General features: G+C 40.8%; 1 protein-coding gene across 1 annotated transcript in view; it reads right to left on the reverse strand.

Moving 5' to 3' along the window:
- The window catches only part of NALCN (sodium leak channel, non-selective), a 270853-nt gene that overhangs the window by 130349 nt on the left and 113393 nt on the right, over positions 1-27111 (reverse strand). The window contains exon 14 of the mRNA XM_061133830.1: positions 857-994. Coding sequence (XP_060989813.1) covers positions 857-994 — 138 coding nt within the window. The remainder of the gene's footprint in view (positions 1-856; positions 995-27111) is intronic.

Here is a 27111-nt window from a genome sequence, read left to right on the forward strand (position 1 = left end):
CAATGAAGAGTAGCAGTTGTTTTTATTTCATATGTTCCTAATGAAGGGTAACATTCTGCATCTTTCCCTTGGAACTTTTAGCACAATATGAGAGCTTAAATTTGATTCTTAAATATATACAAATGCACAAATATACACAAAATGCATACAATACATTTAACGTAGATCTGGCATTAGAAAGACCTAAGGATTATATCCTTTTAGGATGCAGGCCACATTTCATAATTTTTTTTCTTTTCTTTTTAATAGATATACATGGAAGAGAAAAATCTGCTTGTGTGACAGAGGAAAACTTTTCCTGAATTTTGGTATTTGGTTTTTATCACGCCATTTACAATATTCACAGCCATGTGTTTTATTTTTCCCCATGTGTTTCTTTTAGTCACACAAAGCGCAGTAACTCTGAGCTGGTTTCTAATTAACTGACTGCACCCTGAGGTCTCCAGCTTCTGTTTTAAGTTTAATTACAGCTGTGAAGAGGCTGCAACAAAACCAAAGAGAGTGTCTCTACATGATAAAGAAAAAATAATGCAGTTCTGGTCTGATTCTTAGATCCCTGAGGGTGTGGATGTTTAGAGATGGTTAAGTCAGTACACGGACTTGGGACTTCCATTTGTTTTGTCTCATTTTCCCTCATGCAAGCCACTTGATTTTGATGGAGACAACTTCTGACTTAAATCTGAAATCTCATTCCTCAAGTAGTTCTTCGATTCATAGACAGAATGGGAGGGACCCTCATCCAGTGGGATGACTGTACCTCAGTTCTCTGGTTCTGAAATTGACAACAGACCAAAAACCTGTTGATGTTCATCCCATCATGAATTGTCAGACAATTGAAAAGAAATGTGAAACTCACCAGAGTGGCGAAGAGGTGATAGAGAATAAAATAGATGGCAACCACAGGTGCCCACATGTGTCCCACGGCATTTAGTGTTTGATCCATGACGTCAACCCATCCTTCCTGGGTGAGAATCTGGAACATGGACATGAATGCCTACAGAGGGAAAGAATGGAGGGATTAAAACACGAGCCTTGAGCTGGCATGCAACTTAAAATTAGGACTTTGACCTCAGTATTACTAATTCAGGAGGGAAAGAAGAGCCTTCATTCAACAGATAAGAAAGAACTAAGAACAAAGATCTTAAATGTCTGATATCTACCAATTCAATGTGGAAAACTAAAATAATTACCGTGAATTAAAATTAGCCTTGTTGGTGGTAAATACTGCTGAGCAAATTAGAAAAAAATCAGGAAACTTTGCTTATTGTCTCTATTGCTTTTACCTTTTAGCAAGTTATTTAATATTTCCAAGGGATTACTGTAATTTATTTTATTTTTTGCTGTCAAGCACAACTTATTTTTATAGCAAATTACATTTGATTGTCTAAAGGCAAATAAGAATAATAACTTTAATTTTACTTTTATAGAATTCATCTATCAAATCATTTCAGTTATGTTAAAAACACAAGACTCTGAACAAGAAATATTTCTAAAATGTTATGATAATACTAAGCAACTTCATAAAAATGATCACATTTTTTCATAATTTAAAACATTTTTTTTTCAAAGCAAAGTCAAGACCATGGAAGAAACCCCAACACCAAAAGTAAAGTAAAAAATAAAGTAAAATTGAATTAAATTAAAAAGAGCACTCAACAAAAGCCAACCAAGTTCAAAGACTCATCCTTTCTTGGCAAAGATCTTTGGTTAGTGTCATTCCTATACATTTTTTTCTTATAAATATATGCTTATATCCACCTCTGGTTTACGTACTCTGTACACATTAGTGGTCAATAAATGAGAACTTAATGAGAACTTATGATACTGTCAGGGAAATTTGACAATTGGAATTGAGTGACTCTGAAAGAAATTGCTATAGACTTCAAGACAATGCAAGACATAAATCAAATTCTCAAGTATTGGGATTCCAAGAAATAAAGTCCAGGATAATAGAAAGATGGACAAAACCCTATAAGAGTTCTGTTACACTGATAGTATCTTAGAGGCAAAATGGACTCTAATCTAACCTGATTCATTCTTTTTGAAGATAAAGAAAAAGAGGCTTAAGTTGGGTAATTAGCCCAAAGTCACTCTATTAATTTGTAGCAGTAACAGAAGTAGCACCAGGCATCATGATTTCAAAGCAAGTACTTTTTCCAAGTGCTGCTTCCTGCCTTCAGTGAAGTCTTGAATCTAGTACTTCCCAGACCTGATCACACAGTAAGCTCTTTTGGCAGTTTTCTTTACTAGGGATAATAAACTTTTTTACAAGTGCAATGTTCAATCCCCAGCACATAGTGGGTCTGTATGAAGAAAGGAACAACGAAATGAATCTCAAACTAGGAGGCACGTTTTTCCTCTGAGCCTTAGTCGATGTGTGAAACATTTAACTTCTTCTTGACTTAATTTTTCTATCATCTCACCACCCTACAAAGTGTTCTGTTTATGAAAGCAAGAGTATGTTGTTACTGGTACTTGAGCGTGGCATCAACAAGGACGGTTTAATACTTTCCTTGCTGGGGGTGCCGAAGAGAATATTAGCTTTAATTCACCTTAAAAATGCTTCAGAGAATTTTTCAACACAAGGCTTAATGTCATAAGTGTGCCAGACCTATCATTGAGGGCAATTATTTTTTCCCTGTATTTTTTTTCCTATTGAGTATTTATTACATCTGAAGGCAAGGAAAACAAGTTCTGAAGATGACTGACATAAAATTATCAGATTGTAGACTTCCCTGGAAGTCCAGTGGTTAAGATGCCATGCTTCTACTGCAGGGGGCACAGGTTCAATCCCTGGTTGGGGAACTAAGATCTCACACACAGGAAAAAAAAATACCAGATTGTTGTATCTTCTTCAACAGAGACGTCACCAGTGTCGAAGTGTGTGGACATCCAAACAGCTCAACAATGAAAGGGGGGATAAGTCAAAACATCTACCAAGACAAAAGGAATTTTCCTGGACATGGATTTCTTTCCCTAAAAGTGACAGAGAAACTTGTGATTAAGTCCAGTGGATTTATCCTTGGTACCTAGAGGCCAGAAATTCAGGTGTACCTTTCAGTTTCTTTGGGCAGAAACCTACTTAATTTGTTTTCATCTGCAGCATGAGCTTTCCTGAACACTCAGCCATCGTGCATTCAGTGAGGGTTTGGGAACATGGAGTTATGGGTTTATAACCTGTTGCTGTGAGATAAACAATGTGAGCAAGAACATCGGGTTACCCTCTACTCTTTTCAGAGTTCCAGAAGGAAAAAGTCTCGTTTCTGCACAGCTCAGAAAACTGCAAGTATGTACTGTGAGATGCTGTGAATTATTATTACTATGCTCTGTTCAACCATATTTACATTTTGCTGTTTAGTCATCATTGGGTCTTCCATGCTTGTTGGTCCACTGATAATCAGTAGATGGATAGTCAATGAGTTGCCTATGAAAATATTGCTAAGTAATAATGTTGTCCTGGTAATGTCCTAGGGTAATACTTCCTTCCCCAGGGTTCCAAATATTATGACATGTTTGGTAGTAGAAGGTAGATGTTCAAGCATTAGGTGGAGGCCCCTTACTTTTCACTAAGGTTTCAGAATCTGGCCCAGTTTAATTCACTTTATTGGAATCACGGTGTCCTTATACAATTTTTAGTTTAGTTTTGTTTTAGTTGAGAGTTTCTGATTGTTTTTCACAAGTTCCTTGGGGGAAAGAAATATACACTTTCTTCCTTCTACTTCAAATTGCTTCCAGATTCTCACAGATTTTTACCAACTGTCTGGAATAAATTCCACTTCTCTTCTCTTACAGAGGTTCTTACTGTAGGCTTAGATTACCCAGAAACCTTTTTATTCTTTCTCTCAAACATTTTCCTTGGAGTCCTCTTACTGCTGTTTTAATTTGGACCAATTACATTCTAGACATGCTCCACAACTGTCAAAGCCTTCTTTTTTCATTTTATTTTATGGAAGTATAGTTGATTTACAATGCTGTGTTTAAGTTTTGCTGTAGAACAAAGTGATTCAGTTATAAATATATATATATTATATACATATATATAGATTCTCTCCCATTATGGTTTATCACAGGATATTGAATATAGTTCCCTGTGCTATACAGTAGGACCTTGTTGTTTATCCATTCTAAATGTAATAGTTCACATCTGCTAATCCCAAGCCCCCAGTCTTTCCCTCGACCTCCCCTCTGCCCCCTGCTTGGCAACCACAAGTCTATTCTCTATTTGCGAGTTGGCTTTTGTTTCATAGATACGGTCATCTGTGCCATATTTTAGATTCCACCTGTAAGTGATATCATATGGTATTTGTCTTCCTCTTTCTGACTCATTTTGATTAGTATGATAATCTCCGGGTCCATCCATGTTGTTGCAAATGCAAAGCCTTCATTGTAAACTTCCTTATCTAGATCGTTTATTCCCTCCAATACAGTGTCAGAAAGGGATCCCAGAAGCTCATGCCCATCATTGGTGGTGGCTTAGTCTCTCAGTTGTGTCTGACTCTTGCGACCCCATGGACTGTAGCCTGCCAGGCTTCTCTGGCCATGGGATTTCCCAGGCAAGAATCCTAGAATCTTCCCAACCCAGGGACTGGACTCACCTCTGTGTCTCTTGCATTGGGAGGCGGGTTCTTTACTGTTGCATCACTTGGGATTCCCATGTCCATCACTAGAACCCTGTTTCAATTTGTCAACTACGTTTTCTTCTACGTTTTGCGGTCTCAGTACGAGGAGAATGGTTTGCAGGGAGAGAAGTATTGGCTGAGGCCATGGACAGCTAAGCTTGAAATATTAGGACTCAGGCATATCCCCACTGTGGGTAAATTCTGGAAATTTTTATTGCTGCCACAGTCCGTCAGGTTCCTTCCAGCACTTGCACCCCACTGACTCCAGGGGAGGACAAAGACATGTTGATTCTGTAGATCCTAGTCCTCTGGGTACCAGGAGAGGACAGCTGCTCTCCTCCACCCCTTTCTCCCCATCTCCTGCTCCCTCCTGGTTTCAATTTTCTTCTTTTGTTTTCATCCTTTCACTCTGCTGAACTTTTGTTTATTATGGAAGAGCCTTAGTTTTTAGAAATTACGACTGTGTTGCTTTTACTCACAAGCCTTCTTCCCAACTGGGAAAAATGAAAAATAAAAAACTCCAGCATTTTATCTTGCCTTTGGTAAAATCGGGTGAATCAATCACTTCTACACTTGTGGGAGATTCTTGATGTCTTTTCCAGGGCTCTGCACATCCCCACAGCCTGAGGCTCCTCAAATTGAGGGAGATGAGCACATATTTTAGGATTTGCTTTTCCAATTTAATTTCTTTTCAACTTCTGGAAAACAGGCTTTGGGCATGAACCTAGAGTGCACTTTCTCTCTCTCTGATTCTTTCTCTTTCTCCCTCCCTCTTTCCTAGTAGCTGCTATTCAAAGCTAATGGTATGAAATTGTGGCCTTTTCTTTGTGGGGTGACTGCTGGTACCATTTTTTTCCAGGCTGGTAATGAATTGTTTTATTCATTTCTGCAGGTTTTCGGGACAGAAGATCTGTGATTTTTGCTATTTTACCCCTCACGTCCAATCTTACAGATGTAAACAGGGGTAAGCACTTTGTTGACAAGTGCCTTTTCTTTTCTGTGTCTAATGACATAATCACATATTAACCATCCCCATGCAGGTCAGGCCCTGGTCACACTGCAGGTGTCTGACTGCAGCTAATTGAATCAGAGATGAGCAGTTAACCTGAGAATGGGCCAGCTGCACAGGACGTGATCTGGAACAAAATACCCTGCCGATCAGGGAAGAGCAAAATCAATCAAAAACATCTCTAATGAATTTCAAGTGGAAGTTACAGGGAAAAATCACACAGTTAGCAGTAGGATCTGGAGACACATGAATGAATGGGGATTGGCTCTGCAGTTGGGCAGCAGCAACGAAGGGGTCACGGCAAGGTCAGCTGTTGTTGTTCAGTCACTGAGTCTTGTCCGACTCTCTGCGACCACACGAACTGCAGCACGCCAGGCTTCCCTGTCCTTCACCATCTCCTGGAGCTTGCTCAAACTCAAGTCCATTGAATCAGTGATGCCATCCAACCATCTCATCCTCTGTTGTCCCCTTCTCCTCCTGCCTTCAATCTTTCTGAGCATCAGAGTCTTTTCCAATGAGGCAGCTCGTCCCCTCAGGTGGCCAAAGGACTGGAGCTTCAGCTTCAGCAGCATCAGTCTTTCCAATAAATATTCAGGGTTGATTTCCTTTAGGATTGACTGGTTTGAGGGACTAGGGAAGGTGAAAATACTCTTTTTTCCGACTTTTTAAAGTAACAGCTTTGTTGAGACATAGTTTAAATACTGTAAAATTCACCTTTTGAAGTAGACAGTTAAGGGGTTTCATTTCCTCACAACTAAGGCAAGACCCTTTTCATCATTCCCCCAAAACTATGTACCCATAGCAGTCACTTCCCATCCCTCCCTTCCACAGCCTTCAGCAACCAACAATACCCTTTCTGTCCCCATGGATCTGCCTATTGTGAACATTTTCTACAAATGGAATCATATAAGAGGTCAGGGATCTCTATCAGCACTTCATTACCTTTTATTGCCAAATGATGTTTCATTCGATGGATAGACCACATTTTACCTACTTATCAGTTGGTGGATATTTTGGTTGTTTTCACTTTTTGGCTACTATGTTGCTATGAACATTCATGTACAGATTTTTGCTGGACATAAAAATTACCTTATACTTAATATAGTTTTACTGCATACTAAAATATATGCAAAATATGTATTTACTTTAAAAAATCTTGATATTAAAAATTTTAAATGTGAGGAATACAACTCGGGTTATTGACATTCAATTTTCATTTTAGAATATAATTTGTATGTATCTTATCTATCTTTAGCGGGTTTCCAGAACTCTTTCTCTGCAGAAGATGAGCCTTCAAAATAAAATTGGTTTGGCAACTTATACAGTAGTGCAACCTTTTTACGGAGGGTGTCCCTGCTGTGTCTTACTACCAGTCAGCCGTAAAATAGAAGATCTGCCGTGACAGTATTCACGGAGTGTAAAAGTGACACCTCCTTCAGTTTTAATTGCCTTAATTATTCACCTACTCAGCCTCCTTGTTTCTTTTTTCCCACTGAAATAAAATGCAGAGGAGTTGTATCTTCTGAAAAACCTACCGACCAAGACGGAGGAGTGGGCAGACTTGGACTTGATGTCTCCTCACAACTAGGGCATCTGCCGGACACGGGGGTCGGGGGGGGGAGGGTGGACCTCGACACCCAAGGGGACCTGAGGAATCCCCGAACGACCAGCAATTGTTTAATTAATTAAATGAGAAATCCTGTTTACAGTGGAAAAACCCCACTGATTGCATGATTTAATATTTTGCTGTATAGTTTCTTTCATTTAAATCTCCTCAATGATTCAAAGTTTTAACAATATTTAAAATGACATCAATATATAGTAAGTGTTGGACCTACCTAATATTGGAGTTAAATTTCCAAAATGTACACTGGTTGGAAAAATCATGACTGACAAGATCAAGGTCTTACTGAGAGTTAAGGGTTGGGAAAAACCAAGAAAAATGACATTACATGTATTTAAAAGTTGCCCAACGGCTCAATGGTAAAGAATCAACCTGCCAATGCAGGAGACATAAGAGACGTGAGTTTGATCCCTGAGTCAGGAAGATCCCCTGGAGGAAGAAATAGCTACCCACTCCAGTACTCTTGTCAGAAATATCCATGGACAGAGGAGCTTGGCAGGCTCCAGTTCATGGGTTGCAAAGAGTCAGATACAACTGATAGACTGCTACAGTACAGTACAATATTTAAAAACCTACGGTAAATAAAAACTCTTTAATTAAGAGTTACCACTTACTGCAACTAAACTAAGTTATCCATAATCACAAATACTGTGGATTTTAAATCTGGAGTAAACTCACAGTGGTGGTGGTGGTTTAGTTGCTAAGTCATGTCCGACTCTTGCAACCCCATGGACTATAGCCTGCCAGGCTCCTCTCTCCATGGGATTCTCCAGGCAAGGATACTAGACAGGGTTGCCATTAATGTTAAAGCCATTGGCAATAGCCATTTCTTTATTTCAATTTCTCCTTGTCTTATTTACATGGAACTTCATGGTCTATCAATTCAAATACACTCTTCCCAGTCCTGCAAATTCCATCTCCCTTTTTGCCAACCTCTCAGGAAACATGCTGACTCCTAGGTGAATCTAACTCTCCAGGTCTGTACCACTCCAGCTCCTGCACTAGCTCCATATGGAAACAGGCTCCCTTCCACCTTGACCTCCAAAGAGGCCTCCACACTGCCCAGCCTTGGGCTCTGCAAAACTTCTCACCTGCGCTAACCTTGTCCACCTCATCTCTCTCCTCTCTCTCAAGAGACACCCTCCCCAGAAGGGACAGTCAAATGAGAGTGGTTTAAACTGGAGGCTGAAGAACTTTCCCTGGTGGCAGTGGTTGAGAATCCGTCTTGCAAAATGTAGGGGACGCAGGTTCGATTCCTGGTCGGGGAACTAAGTCCCCACCTGCTGTGGGGCAACTAAGCCCTGGCGCCACAACCTCAGAGAGGGTACTCTGCAAGGAAAGATCCCGCGAGCTGCAACTAAGACTGGACACAGCCACAATTAAATAAATAAATATTTAAAAATAAAATATAAAGTAGAGGCTGAATGGGCAGAGGATAAAGACCTTGGCCCTCCATGAGTTGCAGGGTAGGCAGGCAAAGTACCAAGTGTTGAGCTCTGCGGTCACAAAGGCTGAGTTTGGATTATATTTTTAAGAAGATATTTCCTTTAGATACATGAAAGTGTGACAGTGATATCGATAGCATCATTTTATTTCATCTCGGAGCTAAGTGACTCCAAAGATAACTTCTACCTCTAAGTGTCTACTATTCTGTGTGTGTGTGTGTGTGTGTATGTGTGTGCGTGTGTGTGCCTGTGTGTGTCAGACTCAGTAGGGTCTGACTCTTTGCAACCCCATGGACTGTAGCCCACCAGACTCCTTGTTAGTGGAATTTTCCAGGCAAGAAAACTGGAGTGGGGTTGCTATTTCCTTCTCCAGTGGGTCTTCCCAATCCAGGAATCAAACTGGTGTCTCTTCCATCTCCTGCATTGGCGGGTGGATTCTTTATCACTAGGGCCATCTGGGAAGCCCATGTCTACAATTCTACTCTGTCTTAGTTGATACTGGCAGTCAACTGGAAAACTTTGATTTTATACAATATGCTTGCTAGTCTATTTACTCAGACTATACCTTGACTACAAAAACTATAAAGTAAGGTTACACTAAATGTTTGACACTATATTTACTATAAGTTGACTTTTAGTGCTGTCGGGGACAAGAGAATTTATTGAATAAACATTAAAAATCACAGTTTTGGTAAGTGGACTCAAAGTAGGGAGCTAAATAAAATAAGAGCTGGGTGAGCTCTAAGCCATCACATATACTAGAATCTTAAATTGAATATTGGTTGAGTTTTGTTGTAGGGCTTGGACAGTTCTGAAGAGTTATTAGTGACTTTCAAGTTATAAAGCTTTTGAAGTTATCTCCGTCTACGTATGGAATTCCCTGGTGGCTCAGATGGTAAAGAATCTTCCCCACAATGCAGGAGACCCAGGTTCAATCCCTGGGTCAGGAAGATCCCCTGGAGAAGGCAATGGCTACCCACTCCAGTATTGCTGCCTAGAGAATTCCATGGACAGAGGAGCCTGGCAGGCTAACTGCACAAAGAACTAGACACAACCCAACGACTTTCACTCACTCTCTCTATGCATGAATTCTCTTGGAATTTGAGATCAACTACCCTTGCTGTTAATAGAAGCAAGACATTAAAAATGTTAATTTTTTTTGTAAAATGATTATGCCTTATTGCTTGTGACTTAGAAGGAAATAAAGTTGAAACTGGTGGTTTCAAATAATTCCGACTCTCTTTTATGTTGGTAAGAAAGACCAAGCAGTTCTTTTCCTTTTATTTCAAAATGAACCCACATTATTTATTTTGCTTTTACTATTTCTAAAATATGCCTGTTGCCAAGCATTCCATTTAAATGAATAAAAGGGGGGGGGTCCTGTTCATTGGTCAAATTTTACACTACTATGGAAAAGTCTTGCTGAATCTAGACTAATGTAATTGGCTTTAAATGTCAAAATGAGTTTGAATGTAATTAGAAGCAAAGCAGAAATCAAAATGTTATGCTTATTCCAGCAGCAAATTACTGTAAGTAGAGTCTACACTTAAATATAATTTCAAGAGTGAAAGGAAAGATGGGAGAAACTCATTTGCAAAAACGAGAGCATCTTTTTCTAGTTACAAAAGTGGATGTAGGTATGCCTGATCATCACTTCTCTTACAAATGGCCATGCTTGGGTTAACTTCTATGTATAACTGATCAGTGTAACTGATCATGTGGACAAAACCGTGGATTTGTACGGCAAGTACACATTTTTTTTCAGGGCAAGATTTAAAAACATGAGAAGAGACACTGAACCATGACTAGCATTTATATGGTGCTTAGCAGCCCCCAAGGTCGTTCATTGTCCATTATTTAGAGTGATTTTAACAATAATCTTGTGTTACTCACTGTACATTTTACAGATGAGGAACTGAAGTATGCAGGCCTTAAATGATTGACTCAGGCTTGCAGGTAGCAAGTGGTGTTGCTGGGTCTCTAGGCTGGAATCTGTGGATTTCAAATTCCTTCTGTGTTTTTGGACATTACAGGTAACAAGACATCTTTAAGATCTAGTCATTGCTGATCTCCTTTCCTTATCTAAATTGCTAAAACAAACAATATGCTAGGCTAAATCATATTTAAAATTATTACTCCTTTATCAAGTACAGTAATGAGTACATACCTGAAACTCTATATTATGCTCAGCTGGTTAATGAAAATTAGACATCTCCAGTATTTTTTCTTTTTTGCTAAAATAAGCTTCACTCATTACCATTTTTCCCAAATGAAAAGGACACAACCTTTTCAATTTTGCGAGGATCTAAAATTACAAACTGTCTCTTAATAATAAAAATATTTCAATAATTTCAGACTTAAATGTTAAAGTTTCTATACTAGAAACATTCATTTTAAAGAAAAAAGATTGAGATGAACTGAATGAACTTATATTTTCCCCATAACAATCTTTTTTGCAGAGTATGATATTTTTAGTTGAAAGGTATTTATTTCCCAAAGATTATGTTAAAATAATTTGGAAATGTAACCATCTAGCTGACAGAACAAACAGCTGTGAAAATGAGACCTGGAGATTTATGCAAATAGGAGACTTCTGAATTAATTTCCTTCATAGAACACACTGTCAAGTTTCTCGGAGTATTTATGCCCTATTTCTTAATTAGTGATTTTGCTAATGTCAGTCATATTAAATTTTCATAGTGTAAATGATGCATTTCAATGGCAAATATGTGCTATAAAATTGCAGATGAAAGTTGATGTTTTACTTTGAGTGCAATGAAAACTGAAGGTTTATTAAGAAAACTTCTGTAACCATGATACGACCAAGTTTACACAAGAAATTTCTCAGTGTTTCCCTACTATCCATTTGTATACCTATGATCAAGAAGAAGGGTTTTCTATTTGGCTTCAAATAGAAAGCAGCATCAATCAGAAAGTGCTTATATTTTTGCTTACTGAAAAATCCTACATCTTAGAAATGGAGTTAGTCTATTTTTTGCTCTGTTTGAATGGGCTTTGATTTCTTGTTTGTCTTCATTCCAAGTTCACAAATAGAAAGCTTTACTGCAAATTATATTGTCTGCTCTTTTCTATTGCAAACATAAATTTCAAAGTCTTGCTTCTATCTTTTTTTTTCTTTTCTTTTTATTTGGCCATTCCACGTAGTATGTGGGATCTTAGTTCCCTGAGCAGGGATCAAACCCACGCCCCCTACGTTGGAAGTGCAGAGTCTTAACCACTGGACAACCAGAGAAATCCGTTTGCTTCTGTTTTGATAGTGCTTATTTAATACTCTAATGCCTTGAAAATAAAGTTGATAGTTGTTTACCAATAAATATTTAATTGTAAAAAAATTAATTGTAATGGCTCGACTCCAATAAAGCTGACTTTATAAGTCATAAACTAAAATTTGTCTTATTATATAACTGAGTCTTATACAATTTGCATATCCCTTATATCTATATCCATATTTTTCTTCAGTTACAATTTACCAGCTAATGTTCGTGTCATGTAAAAAAATGAGACGATTTTCTTTTACTAATGCATAATTATGAATTAAGCTTTTATATCTGCATACCTACCTGCCTCCATTGTTTTAAACCATGAAACCCCTTATTGTACAAAATTTGAAAATACCAAAAGGCATGAAGAATAAAATAAGTTACTTTCAATTCAAATAAAAGGTTGTATATATTTTTTACAATTTGTTGTCAAACTTGAAAATTCTACCAGTTTTTTTTCCCCCTAGGTATATACATATACTGGCAATAAAACTGAATCCAGCTGTAAATATAGTCTTGTATTAGGCTTCTTTACTTAATTTTTAGTTATCATCATTATGGTCATGCATGACTAACCTTATTAATTATTCTGTAAAAACTGACCTTTGATAACTATAATATGCCATTATTTCCAAAGTCTACTTAGACATTCTATTACGATTTGACTTTAAATTTGCTTTAAAATTTTCACGATGGTGAATAATGCTACAAAGGGCTTTTTTTTTTACTTTATCTTATCATGTTTCCTGGACATCAACCTTTTAACACCGATGCATAGAGAAGATGTTGGGAAGGCTGGACAGAGTCCTCTGCAGAAGCAGGCAGCTGTACCCAAGAGGTGGGGAGTGGAGCAAGAACGAATCTACACATCAGTCACTAAATGGCCCTGTGTTTAGTCCCAGATGCAGAATAGTGAATGGGAAGCTATTACTATTTCAGATTCTGGCAGTAATCTTCTCTGTAATAGAATTTTTTACTTTTTGCATTTCTGTTGAAAGTTACAAAGGACTAACTAAAAGGAAGAGTCTAAACCAGAATGGGAACTGGTTTTCAGACTTTCAGTTTAAAATACAGAAAACTAAAAAAAATAAAACAAAATAAAATACAGAAAACTGAATACTTAGTGTCCAGCTAATGCCCCCATCTTTTGCCGAGGGACCCTTTTATGTTGGGAGGAGAACGGGACAACAGAAGATGAGATGGTTGGATGGCATCACCAAGTCAATGGACATGAGTTTGAGCAAACTGCAGGAGATACTGAAGGACTGGGGAGTCTGGTGGGTGGCAGTCCACGGGGTCGCAAAGAGTTGGACATGACTTAGTGACTGAACAACAACAAATGTGATTACTGCTAGGAATTTAGTGTTTCATGCTAAGAACTTGGATTTCCATGCCACTTAAGAACACTAACTGCTACTGCTTGCTGATTCCCCTTTTCACTGTCAGTACGATGTTAACTGGTCTGATACTATTATATCCTTAGACCTTCTCAACAGTCCTCCAAAATGCTTACTAGTGTTCTTTTCTCATTGATGGGGAATTGTACATTACCACGAGAGAACAGTTGAAATGTCTGACTATAGATTGTATATTTTGTAGGCAAGGCTCCACAAAGTATTAAAATATAGTCAGCTTTTCATTTGTAAAAACATATGCCCACAGAATCATCTTAACTGGAGGAGACACAGAATAGTCCTCATTTATGACTCTCACTGATTTTTGAAGGTGGTACAATGGGAGTAGGCGGATTATTAAAATAATATTAATGGAACATGGCAACTATTAGAAGGGAAAACTGCAAATAAGACAATTGGTAGAAAACTACCAAAATACAATGAGGAGCAAAAAAAAAAAAAAAAAAAAGTTCTCCTCCAGTGAGAATGCTTCTGGGATCACGGTAGGAATTGAGGATGCTTTATCCAAGGAATGTAATAATTCCTTGTATTGCAGCTCAGTGGTCAGTGATACCAACACACAGCCCAAGGAAAAGGCCATTTCTGTGTGATTCATCCTTTATTAAAGTCGTCCTCCAAGAGGAAGAACACAGGATATTATTTTATCACTATGCCATTGATGAATCACCAAAAAATAAACTCAAATAGAAGCCAAAGAAGCTCAGATGGTATAGCAGAACGGAAATAGAGCTAATTTTTCAGCTTTTTTGAGGGACGTGGTTACATTAAACTATATATTGCATTACTTTACAAGTTAAACCAAATTGCTAGTCTCTATTGCAGGGCCATGTCCAGACATGGATGACAGTTTGGCTTAAAGCCTCAGATGGGACTGACTTTATGAGATAGTGGAAGATTTGACACAATAATGACGACGCAGATGAAAAAAAAAATTTACCTCCCTTACTGCCCTGAAGATGCCAGAAATTCCTCAAGTGATTGTAAATTTTTGTTTTTGGTCAATAAAAGTGAGTTTTGTTCAATGAAAAACCTCCTCAGAGAAACATTTCTTTCAGTGTAAACTCCCTCAAAATAGCTCTTCCACCATTCTCCAGGAAAAATAAAGAAAGAGTAAACATCTTCAGTGGTTCCCCTGTGTCACCATCTGGACCTCGGAAGACACCCAGCGGTCTGTCTCCAGTCCAACCCTGTAGTTCCTTTCACCCGTCCTTCTGCGCCCCGTGATTCTCCATGCCTTGGATTGACTCATGCTGCTTTCCTTACATGGAATACTTTCATCTAACGCCATCACCCAAATCCTTTAGGGGAATCATATTTACCCCTGATGACAACTCTTCACAAAGCTTTGAAGTCTTCCTTCCCTGGAAGCAATCTCTCCCTTTCTTATTAAAACAAAATGATATTTGGAAGCACAAGCCCATAATAAGGTTCCCAGGATTTTTAAATACACTCCAGGATATCTCTGATATTACTTTACAGCCGACTCCATCTGCTTGGGCATATTTCACCTTCTGGCTTGAGTTTTTTCCTGTGTGTCTACTATGGGGGTGAGTTGAGTTCCTTCACGTATCTCGACTCTGCTGTAAGTGAAAGTTAGTACCTTTGGGCATGTGTGGGCAAGGCATAGCTCCATCCCATGGAGGATGCTGTCTGAATTATAAACCACAACAAAAGAGGCACACGATCTCTTTAGTCTTCATTGTGGATGGGTGGATGCCTGCAATATTTGTGGGAAACTTTTGGTATGCAGCAGATGAAAGTGAAAGTGAAAGTATTAGTCACTCAGTCGTGTCCGACCTTTGTGACCCCCATGGACTGTAGCTTGCCAGGCTCCTCTGTCCATGGAATTCTCCAGAAAAGTATACTGGTGTGGGTTGCTATTTCCTACTCCAGGGGATCTTCCTGATCCAGGGATCGAACCCAGGTCTCCTGCACTGTGGGCAGATTCTTTACCATCTGGGCCACCAGGGAAGCTGACGCAACAGATGAGAGAAGTATAAATATGAGGATATAAGAATCAAAGTGGACATAATCTCTGTAATGCAAACAAATGCAAAGAGATGTATAAATAGGAGGATATAAGAATCAGATGGAGGGAATATCTGTAATGCAAACAAATGCACAGACACGTGAGGCTGCTGCAGATGGGCAAGACAGACCTGAGGATGCCTGGTCTCAGGCCGTGCTTATAGAAAAAAAGTTAAAGCTGTCTGTCTAAAGACAGTCCAAAAAGTGGTGGCTTTCTTTTTTTTTTTTTTTTGGTCTCAAAAATTTATTACTGAAATTCAGTCTCTGATCACACATGTGAAAAAGTGATTTAAAAACCACAGGGAATTCTAGATTCACACTACAAACATCCTATAAAAGGCTTAGTTAAGACCCCAGGGGGACTTCCCTGGTGGTCCAGTGGCTGAGACTCCACATTCTCAATGCAGGGGCACTGGGTTCAATCCCTGGTTGGGGAACTAGATTCCACATAATGCAACTAAAGATCTTGCTGTCTGCAACTAACCCCTGGCACAATCTAATTAATTAATTAATTTGAAAAAAAGCCTCCAGGAATACAATGGAAATCCCAGGACCAAAAACTAACAGGTAGCTGGAGTCTAGAAAAGGCAACTTCCCTATGGGATTTATAAGCTCTGCTAGGCTTTGGTTTTTAACATCATGTCAGGCACAGGGGGCAAAGCCACAGACTCTTGAAAGATGAAGACTGCTGAGCCTAATATTTATTTGGCTTCACTGGAAGTTGACCAGAAGAAAATTCAATGGCAAAAGGAGGTAAAAAGGGAGTGTGTGTGACCTTGACCTGGGCAAGGAATTGTATGACAACATAGCTGGCACTGCAAAACCATGACGAATGGACAGACCAGTCAATAAATGATTCTGTGACGATGGGTTAGACAAACAGAAATGAGATCGTTCCCTATCTCACAGAAGCCACACAAATCAATTTAGATTAAAGGAACAGCTAAATGTTTAAATGTCCTAAATATTCATTGGAAGGACTGATGCTGAAGCTAAAGCTCCAATACTTTGGCCACCTGATGCAAAAAACGGACTCACTGGAGAAGTCCCTGATGCTGGGAAAGAATGAGGGCAGGAGGAGAAGGGGACAACAGAGGATGAGATGGCTGGATGGCATCACCGACTCAACGGACATGAGTTTAAGCAAGCTCCGGGAGCTGGTGATGGACAGGGAAGCCTGGTGTGATGCAGTTCATGGGGTCGCAAAGAGTCAGACATGACTGAGCCACTGAACTGACTGAACCGTTTAAAGCAAAACAAAGCCTGACAAGACCAACTGCTGCTGAACCGTGAAGTTGAGAACATTCTCAGATATTGCTGATGCCAGATAAATTGGTGAAAGTACTCTGGAATGCAAGTTTGTCGCTAGTAAAGTGGACGATACCTTTGTTCTCAGACCCAGAAATTCTGTTCTTAGCTACTGCTGCGGCTGCTTAGTCACTTCAGTTGTGTCCGATTCTGTGCAACCCCACGGACTGCAGCCTGCTGGGCTCCTCTGTCCATGCGGATTCTCTAGTCACGAGTACTAGAGTGGGTTGCCATGCCCTCCTCCAGGGGAATCTTCCTGACCCAGGGATCGACTCAGGTCTCCTGCATTGCAGGCAGATTCTTTACCGCTGAGCCACCAGGGAAGCCCTGTTCTTAGCTACACACCCTTAAAATATTTTAACACATGCGGAATTCACGTGGGTATGAGCTAACATGCAACGTGCAGAGTGGCAGCACCATTTGGAGTCGCAACGTATCAGAAACAAACATCTCAAACCTGCAAGCATTAGTTTTCTATTTCTCTGTAACAAATGACCACAAATTTAGTGGCTCACTCAACACTCACTGATTATCTCACAGTTTCCGTAGGTCAGAGGTGTGGTGCTGAGTAATGTAATGTGTGTGTGTGCTCAGCCACATCCGAATCTTTGTGGCCCCATGGACTGTAGCCCACCAGGCGCCTCTGTCCACGGGATGCTCCAGGCAAGAATACTGCAGCAGGTTGCCATTTCCTGCCCCAGGGGATCTTCCTGATCCTGGGATTGAACCCACGTCTCCTGCATTGGCAGGTAGGTTCTTTACTACTAGTGCCACCTGGGAAGCCCCTTGAGACTCTCTAGTTGTGGAACACGGGCTTAGCTGCTCTGCAGCATGTGAGATCTTAGTTCCTTTACCAGGGACTGAACCCATATCCCTTGCGTTGCAAGGCAGATTCTTAACCACTGGACCACCAGGGAAGTCCCTAGAAGGGTGGGCGGGATTTAATTGGGTTCTCTGCCCAGAGGCTAAAATCAGGGTGTAAGTTGGGCTGTGGTCTCATCTGGAATTTGGGGTCTTCTGCCCTTGCTCAGGTTGTTATCAGAATCCCTTTCCTGTGGATGCAGGCTTGAGGGTCCTGCTTTCTTGCTCAGAGCCTCTAGAAGCCACCCTCGGGTTCCGGCCACATGGCCCTTCACAGCACAGCAGTTTACTTCTCCAAAGCCAGCTGGAGACCCTCTCCTGCTGTGAATCACCCTCTTCAGGAAGGACCCAGCCCCTGGGATGAGGTCAGGCCCACCCAAGATAACCTCCTTGTTGACTGACTTCAGTTCAGTCCCTAATAACTTATTCACATGAGTGAAGGCCTATCATATTTACAAGCCCTGCCCATACCCAATGGGAAGAGATTATGGAGAGAGTCAGGTCTCTTGGTGGACCATTTTAGAATTCACCTGCCACATAGAATGGGAAAATTAATTGTGCACAGCCTCTATGAATAGTATACTATATATATGTGTGTGTGTATACATGTGTCTACACATACATGTATGTTTTTGTTGTTGTTACTGTTCAGTCACTAAGTCATCCAACTGTTGTCTGACTCTTTGTGACCCCATGGATTGCAGGACACTAGTCCTCCTCTGTCCTTCACTATCTCCCGGAGTTTGCTCAATTTTAGGTCCATTGAGTCAGTGATGCTACCTAAACATTTCATCCTCTGCTGTCCCCTTCTCTTTTTGCCTTCCATCTTTCCCAGCATCATATGATGCAATGTAGAGTTGCATATTATACCCCAAAAGAAATACATAAAATATAGCTACATCATGTACTCACTCACACTGGTAAATCTCACAGAGTGTTGAGCCAAAAAAGCAATTAGCCGGAGAAACAGTCCAGTATGAGGACACACAAGGTGAATTTAAATTACACAAAAAGACAAGTGAGTCTCAGTTGATGCCTATACATGCGTTAAAAGTGTACAGGGATGTAGCGATGCTAAGAAAAAACATCAAGTTCAGAAAAGTGGTTCACTATGGGAAAGGGAGGAGAGAGATGAGGGGACGGTGCTCCAAGACGTCAGATCTATTGCTAACCTACTTTTTTAAAAATAAGATGATTTACTTATTTATTTTTGTGGTCGCTCCATGAAGCATGTGGGATCTTAGTTCCCCAACCAGGGATCGAACACACACCCCCTGGACTGGAAGCTTGGAGGTCTTACCCACTGGACCATCAGGGAACTCCCATTAATCTGCTTTTTAAACTGCATATGGCCACAGAAGAATACATCTTATTATGCTCTATATACCTTTGCATGCCTCTTATAGATCATGAAAAAAATGAAAAAAAAAAAAATACATGGAAGACTGTAAAATAATAGAAACAAAAATTAATAAAGATTTCAGCAATATCAGTTGAACTAATTATCACTTTGAAGGTAAACCCCGAATGTATGAAAAATGTAGTCAAATCCTACATCTTGCAAATGTTGAAAAAAGATGAAGGGACAAATTTTTTCTTCAAATTTCTCAATTCTTTCAATGCAACTAAATTCTTTCAATGCAACTAACAGCATGATTAGCCATTCTGGTGGTGAGAGGAAACAGGAAAATTAATTTGTAATTACTTCTTATATTGTATAACTCCTTTGGACATGATTTTATAAGTGAAAATTCAATAGAGCAAGTAATTAGCATTTAGAGAATGCAAATTAAGAAAACTTATATCAAATAAACAATATTAAAATTCAAGTTCCCTGGGGAGAATGGATAAATACATACATACATACATATATATATATATATGGCTGAGTTCCTTTGCTGTTCATCTGAAACTATCACAACATTGTTAATCGGCTATACTCCAATACAAAATAAAAAGTTAAAAAAAAGAAAACTGGATGATTATTTTCGTTCAAATATAATTTGCAATTGAATTAAATTTGGGGTCTGACTTGGCAAAAAAAAATTCAATTACCTGTGTTATGGAGGGTAGTGTATTATTATTTATGAATAAAAACTAGGCCTACTTACTATTATTTTAGTAGGAAATTAAAAGGAATAAAGATATCGATCTGGTTAAAGATCTACAGTGGATGTTTATTCCAAGTATTTGTTATTATTATTATTTTGATTTTTTTGTTCATCATGGATTTTCTTTGCATCGATTTTGACTTTTACTTATTTTTTGGCCACGCGCTGTGGCATGCGAGATCTTAGCTCCCCAACCAGGGATCGAAGCCACGCTTCCTACAGTGGAAGTGTGGAGTCTCAACCACTGGGCTGCCAGTGAAGTCCCCATTGCAAGTATTTTAGCAACATACTAAAATTGCTTTGTATACTAAGTGGAAACCATAGTCACTCCACTGCTGCTCTGCAAATAGGCTCATCAGTACCATCTCTCTAGATTCCACATAAACGTATTCATATACAATAATTTTGTTTTTCTCTTTTTGACTTATTTCACTTTGTATAACAGGCTCTCGGCTGGCACAGGGCGGGAAGGGGAGGGTGGGCTGAATGAAGAGTAGGTGGACACATATACATTACCGTGTGTAAAACAGATAGCCAGTGGGAATTCGCTGTGTGCCCCAGGGAGCTCAAGGGAGGGCTCCGTGATGACCTAGGGGCTGGGATGGGGCGGCAGGTAGCAGGGAGGCTCAGGAGGGAGGGCGCACATGTGTATCTATGGTTGCTTCATGATGCTGTATGGCAGAAACACAATATTGTAAAGCAATTATCTTCCAATTAAAAATAAATAAAATTAAAAAAAAAAAAAACTGTAGTGAAACTATGCACAGAAGCTTTGGTCCGGCAACCAGGAGAAAACGCCAATTGTTTTTGTCCCTGCTACAGAAAGCTGGGTGGCAACCTGCCTAGAGCAAGCTGTCTCCTGACCTGTATGGGTTGTTCCTTCATGAAAAGCTAATCTAATTGTTCTTATAATACAACCTATTAGTCCCAACAAAGGAGGAACGGCGGGATACTGCCTCACAGCAGGGCTTAATCGCATTATTTCTACTTAGCAAAGTGTCTGCTTGGTCCAAATTAGGAGAGAAAGTTATTGGCTTGAGATGACAAAGTTGCTTTATTAAATTGCATCATTCTCTCTTTTCTCACTGGAAACATTTAGGCTCCTCTCCATATCCAGGGTTTCTGCTGAGGCTCCACTGGCTGTTTCCCCTCTCTCTGCTCTCCAGTGTTACACAACCCAAGACACAGTGGTTTTTATTTTTAACCACTTCTCCATTTATTTGGCTGTGCGGGGTCTAAGCTGCGGCATGTGGGATCTTTAGCTGTGGCATGTGCAGTTCTTAGTGGGGGCATATGGGATTTAGTTCCCTGACCAGGGATCAAACCCGGGCCCCCTACTTGGGGAGCATGGAGTCTTAGCCACTGGACCACCAGGGAAGTCCCAACACGGTGTTAATAAGTGCTCTGGGAGGTGTCAGGAGGGGAGATCACAGTGCTGCCAACTTCAAGATACTTGTAATATAAGTACAGGAGAAGATACTTTGCATGCGTGTTGACAGCATGCGACAGAAGGAACCGGAAAAAGAGGGAAAGCAAGAGTCCAGTATGTGCCAGGCCCTATGCTGGCTTCCTGGCAGGTCCCATTTGAGCATCTTGGAAAGAAGCTGGGGCCCAGCTGCTGCTGGGAGAGAAAATAGACACCAGACCCCATCCTTCCCTGCTTCTATCTACATCCCCTATTTGCACAAGACATACAGGAGATTTGGAGGCAGAGATGAGAGAGAGAAATCCTGTTCAAGTTTTGGGGCTGAGCATTGCCATAGTTTCTGTGGCTGTCCCCCCAGTATCCATTTCTTCTCCCATGATGAATCCAAGACAATCACCTTGACTCCAGCCATCGTGCAGTGATTTCTTCAGCAGTGACCACGTGACCCAATCCTGCTGATGAGAGATGAGGGCCTGTCTATAGTGGGGGCATGGGGGGAGAAGGGACTGGAAAAGGTGACCTTGCTTTTAAGGAGGAGACCTGGGCAGAGACGATGTCCTCCTTCTTCGAGATTTTATCATGAAGCCCAGAAATGGTGCATCCATTTTGTTCACACAAAGATATCACACAGAGAAGGAAACTATATTGGTTTGCTAGGGTTGCTGGTACCTAAAACCAGGTGGTTTCAAACAATGGGAATTTATTCTCATAGTTCTGAAGGCTAGCAGTCAGAAATCAAGCTGTTGGCAGGACCATGCAGCCTCTGAAGCCTCCCTCGGAAGGGTTTCCCTTGCCTCTTCTGCTTTGGGCTCTTGCTGGCAATCCTGGGGGCTCCCTGGCTTGCAGACGCCCTGCCAGTCACACGGCCACCTTCGCCGCATGCTGCTTCACATCGTCTTCTCTCCGTGTATGTCTGTGTGGGTGTCAGACGCTCCCCTTTGTATAGAATATCGGCCGTACTGGATCAGAGTTCACCCTAAGGACCTTGTTTTAACCTGATGACCTCTATTTCCAGACAAGGCCACATTTTTGGGATCCTGGGGGTTAGGACTTCAGCATGTCTTTAGGGGCACGTAATTCAACCCACGACAACAACTGAGAGAATTTCCATGGAAGATTCAGAGTCCCGGCTTCCTAAAATCTACCTAATCTCTTGAATTTTGTGAGATGAATTTCCTAATTGTTTAAGTCAGTTGGAGTCAGTTTTTTCCTACTGGCAGCCAAAGCATTCCAACAGAATTATGCAGACATTGCTGATGGGAGAAAGGTGAGGGGTATGATGGAGGCTAAGGCGGGGTCCCAGAGCTGTGGACAATAGTGAAGAAGGAATCTGACCTGCTGAGCTGATAAGGTGTGGGAGGATCAGAGAGGTTTGCTTTGGTCCAGCATCATTCTTCACTCAAACATGTATTCACCAGCTACCCTGTGGCAACGGTTGTGCTGAACATGGAGGATTTAAATGAACAAGATGGACACCATCAGGATGGACTTCCCTGGTGGTCCAGTGGTTAAAACTCTGAGTTTCCACCGCAGGGACTGTGGGTTCGATTTCTGGTTGGGGAACTAAGATTTCACATGCCTCACAACATTAAAAAAAAAAAAAAAATTAAAAAAGAAAAGAAAAAAAATTAAAAGAGAAAAGAAAAAAATTTAAAAAGAAGAAAAAAATTAAAAAAGAAAAGAAAAAAAAAGAGACACCATCTCTGCCTTTGAAAGGGATGCTGGAGGAAATCCTGAAATCTGGGTCCAAAGAGGTAAGTGGGGCCAGAGATGAAAAGATACTGAAAACCCTATTAAAATGTTTGTTATCTTGAGGGAAAGGAGGATCTTCAAGCATTTTAAATGGGAGAATGGCATGAGACAATTCATACCTAAGAAGGTGTAAATTTTCAGTTTTAATGCAAATGGAGAATGGGCTGCGGGTGTTAGGCAAGCAGACCCATGGGGAACTGGTGGAATAAAGTTAATCCCTTCAGCATCCTTTCAGTTCAGGAAGCACTGGGTTTTCCACGTGGGTGGAGCTGCATCAGAGGGTCAAGGCGCTGGGCGGTCACTTAGTTTGCCCAGGTTGTTGTTGTCTCACTGTCCCTCTGTCCCTCCAGGGCTCTCTTCCTGGGATTTGGACAGGAAACCATCTTTTGTGTCCATGTCAGCTCCTCTTAGAGGCATCTCATGGTAGGTTGCTGGAGCCCAAGATACAATCAGGTCCAATCAAATCAGGGTTTGGTTTTACATCTAGTCTTGTTTCTCTGGAGAGATTATACCTGCCCTGGTTGGCTGCGTCAAGGTCAACTTCCAGAAAACAGCCCAATAATGATTTTCCAGGCACAAATGCTGGGCTTCCCTGGTAGCTTGGTCGGTAAAGTAATAGTCTGCAATGCAGAAGACTGGGGTTTGATCCCTGGATGGGGAAGGTCCCCTGGAGAAGGAAATGGCAACCCAACTCTCCATTCTTGCCTGGAGAGTTCCATGGACAGAGGAACCTGGTGGGCTACAGTCCATGGGGTCGCCAAGAGTTGGACACGACTGAAGTGACCTAGCACACATCTCAACACCCAACCATTGAGTACTGACACGTCTCATGAGCAGGAAAGGAAGCAAGACCACAGAAATCAAGCATAGCTGTCTTGTGTTTGTAACCATCTTTCCTGATCACTTCCTATCAGGCAAGTGTCACCAGTGATGGTGTTTTGACTTGGAATGATAATGACTGCTTTTTGCAACTGTAATACTTTCAGCATTTCTTGTAGAATTTGATTATGTTTCGGGGATTTAACTCTTAACTGCATCCCTACGCAAGGAGAAAGCCAGTCCCTTCCTGTGTCAACTCTGTCAGCTGCTGGATAACTGATTAGGGGGCTCCCTAGTCACTGGCTGCTTTCATTAAGATGGTCACAGTAATCAGGCAGAGAAGCACAATTGAGTAATTGGAGATCTGAAAATGCAATGTTCCTTGATTACTATTATAGCTAGAGAAACAGAGCAAATCCCAAGGGATCTAAAGCAGCCTTGTCTTTAATATTGAGTAGCCTCTGTATTATGCCAATTTCAAATATATTTTATAGGATGTCACTTTTTTTGCTAATGCTTTTTAAGCCCAGGGTTGGATTGTTTATATATTATTCAACACACATAATACTATGTGGAAAATACCATTTTTGCCTGTATTTTAAGATTTTTTTGATGTGGACCATTTTTAAAGTTATTGAATTTGGTACAATACTGCTTCTGTTTTATTTTTTGACCATGTGGCATGTGGTATCTTAGCCTCCTGACCAAGGATCCAACCTACACCCTCTACATTGGAAGGCAAAGTCTTAGCCACTGGACTACCAGGGAAGTCCCATTTTTGTCTATATTTTAGATGTAAAAAAAAATTTAAAGTATAATTTGTTTGGTGTCTTATGGGAACCCATTCCAGTATTCTTCCCTGGAAAATCCCATGGACATAGGAGCGTAGTGGGCTATACTGCATGGGGTCACAAAGAGTCAGACACGACAGAGTGAGCACAAGTAAAAAGTAACGGAGTGGGACGCATAGACTCTTATCCACGATGATTCTGTATGCAGGCCCACAGCTCTTATTTTCAATTTCAACATTAAAAACATTTTGAAAATACCCAAAGGTGTTTTGTTGGTAGCTCATTTAGTGGCAAAAGTCTGACCTGATCTATGACTTATTTATTGTATTATTTATCCTTCTTTGTCTGAAGGTTGATGTTCTGCTATAGAAATATTAACTCATTGGTTATAGGAGGCTGATTCAGACAACTCTGGAGTAAGATATCACCCTTAAAATATCTGGAATATTCTGCACTCCAAAAAGAGGTTTGGGGTAAAGGATATAAAATCAGTTGTGTGAAATGAGAAGAAAGGGTGAAAAGTGAAGATAAATTATGAAATTAAGATAGGTCTGTGCGATAAATAAATACAGGCTCTTTCCACTTAGTACCCCATAGCCCAGAACAAAGGCTGATCCTTAGTGAGGCCTGAGGGATGGATGGTGAAGACAGACAACAAAGATGGCGGTCTGCTCTTTGTATTTACCCAATACGGGGGCAGCGAGGGGGCAGCCTAGGACAAGCTGGCCTTGATGATGACACCATCATCTTTGCTTGCATCCTTCTGTCCCCGGAGGAAGAGCAGGCCTTCCTGTAGGGGAGTCTGGTTCCAGGCCAAGCCTAAGTGGCCCAACCATGGGCAATGACCAGGCTTTGCCTGGAAGGTCCCTGGGGAGGGAAGCTGCCCTTCCCCTCGGTCTCGGGCACAGCCCTGCACCGCAGTCTCCGGAGGGAGTTTCAGGGAGCGAGACAGGTCCCCAGGCTGCCCGCTCAGGTCGCTGGCTTCCTGGCCCACACGCCTCTAACTCAGAGTCTTCTCATGGCGCTCAGCACTGTTCTCCACCTTGACTCAGCACGTTTTCACTCCCAGCCCTTCCTCTAGGTGCGTCCCCCACCCTCACCCCCACTCCCCGGCCCATAAGTGGACAGGAGCTTTGTTCAGGACTCCCAGGCAGTGTCCAGGCCCCTCCCGCCCCTCCACACCAGGGCCGACCCCCCAGCCCCTCACCCTGCCCTGCCCGGGGGCAGAAGGGGACCCGGGCAGCCACGCCCGCTCCTGCCTGTTGCCTGCACGGGGCGGTCAGTGAACCAAGGCTCGCCATGGCTTTGGGCTTGGCTCACTGTCCTACAAGACCGCCTCAGCTCAACACGTGCCTGAGGGCAATCCTGGCGCCGGGCCCTGCAGCCGCCTCTGGAAACTTCCTGCCGTCCTCCTCCTGACCCCATGCATCTTTATGGCCCACTCCTTGCACTCTCTTAGCAACATTTAATCACAATCATGCTTTCATCCACTTAAAAGTTCCCTGGCTTTATGTCCTCCCCTTGCCGTCGACTGTTCTTTCTCCTTTAAGTTCTGGAACAAGACACGGCTCACTTCAGACCTTTGGCACAAGACCTGGAAGGAACACTGTTCTCTGCACTTCATCTGACTTCATCCAGCTGTTCTTCACCAACCTCCTGTTCCAGAGAGCCTTTCTGGATTTTTCCACCCCTGGTTGTGCACCTTCCCTCTGGGTTCCCAGTGTCTGCCTTTATCAAAGCCCGTCATGCTTGATATTTGCTTAGTGATTACCTGCATCTCAACTGGAATTCCTGAAGACTGGGAACTGAATTGCATTTATATCTCAGGATCGCCAAGACTGCCTGGTTCTTTTGATAGACACTCAACAGATGCTTGGCAATGAGTAACACATTTAGCACAAGATTAAAAAAAAAAAATTACAATAACCCAGAGTTTATTAGTCTATCTGTTACGATTAAAAAAAAAAACAAAAACACTCAGGCTATATTAGTCTATCTATTATGTTACCCATAACTTTACCCTTAAAGCTTTTTTTTTTTTGGATGTATTATTTGTTGTTCTTACCCCAAGATAATTCTTCTCATATAACAGACCTTACTATTTCAGTTTATGGTGATAAACCTTGTCTTGGTCATTATATTTTTTTCATATTTCTAAATCCTTATAGAGTTGAATTTCAGGGTCCTTCTGATTAGGGACTGATTAGTTTTTTTTATTGATTGATTGGTTTTTAAGTTGCTTTTTAACCTAAATGAATCTTAATGAGAATACAGAGCTATGAACTAGGTGATCTTTTAAAGACACTTCAAATCTGAAGAGTTTATAAAATTTATATATTGGAAATCAAAATTCTCTTCTAGATTATGCCTGACATAAAAATACACATGAACTGCAAAAGAAATTTAAAATGTTACCTCTCACAAACACATAAAAGCACATTCCAAGCATTTTAAAATTAATAATTTAAAAGTTCTGCTATATTTTCATTTATAGGCACTAAGAACCCTGTCTTCTTCCTTTAATGGTTTCTGCATCTCATTCTATTAGACTGTTTCCAGAATTTCAGAATTGACACATAATCTGACAATGCTGAAAATGTGCTCGGACACCTGTATTCTGTA

This window comes from Dama dama, chromosome 30 (genome assembly GCF_033118175.1).
Source record: "Dama dama isolate Ldn47 chromosome 30, ASM3311817v1, whole genome shotgun sequence".
Lineage (NCBI taxonomy): Eukaryota > Metazoa > Chordata > Mammalia > Artiodactyla > Cervidae > Dama > Dama dama.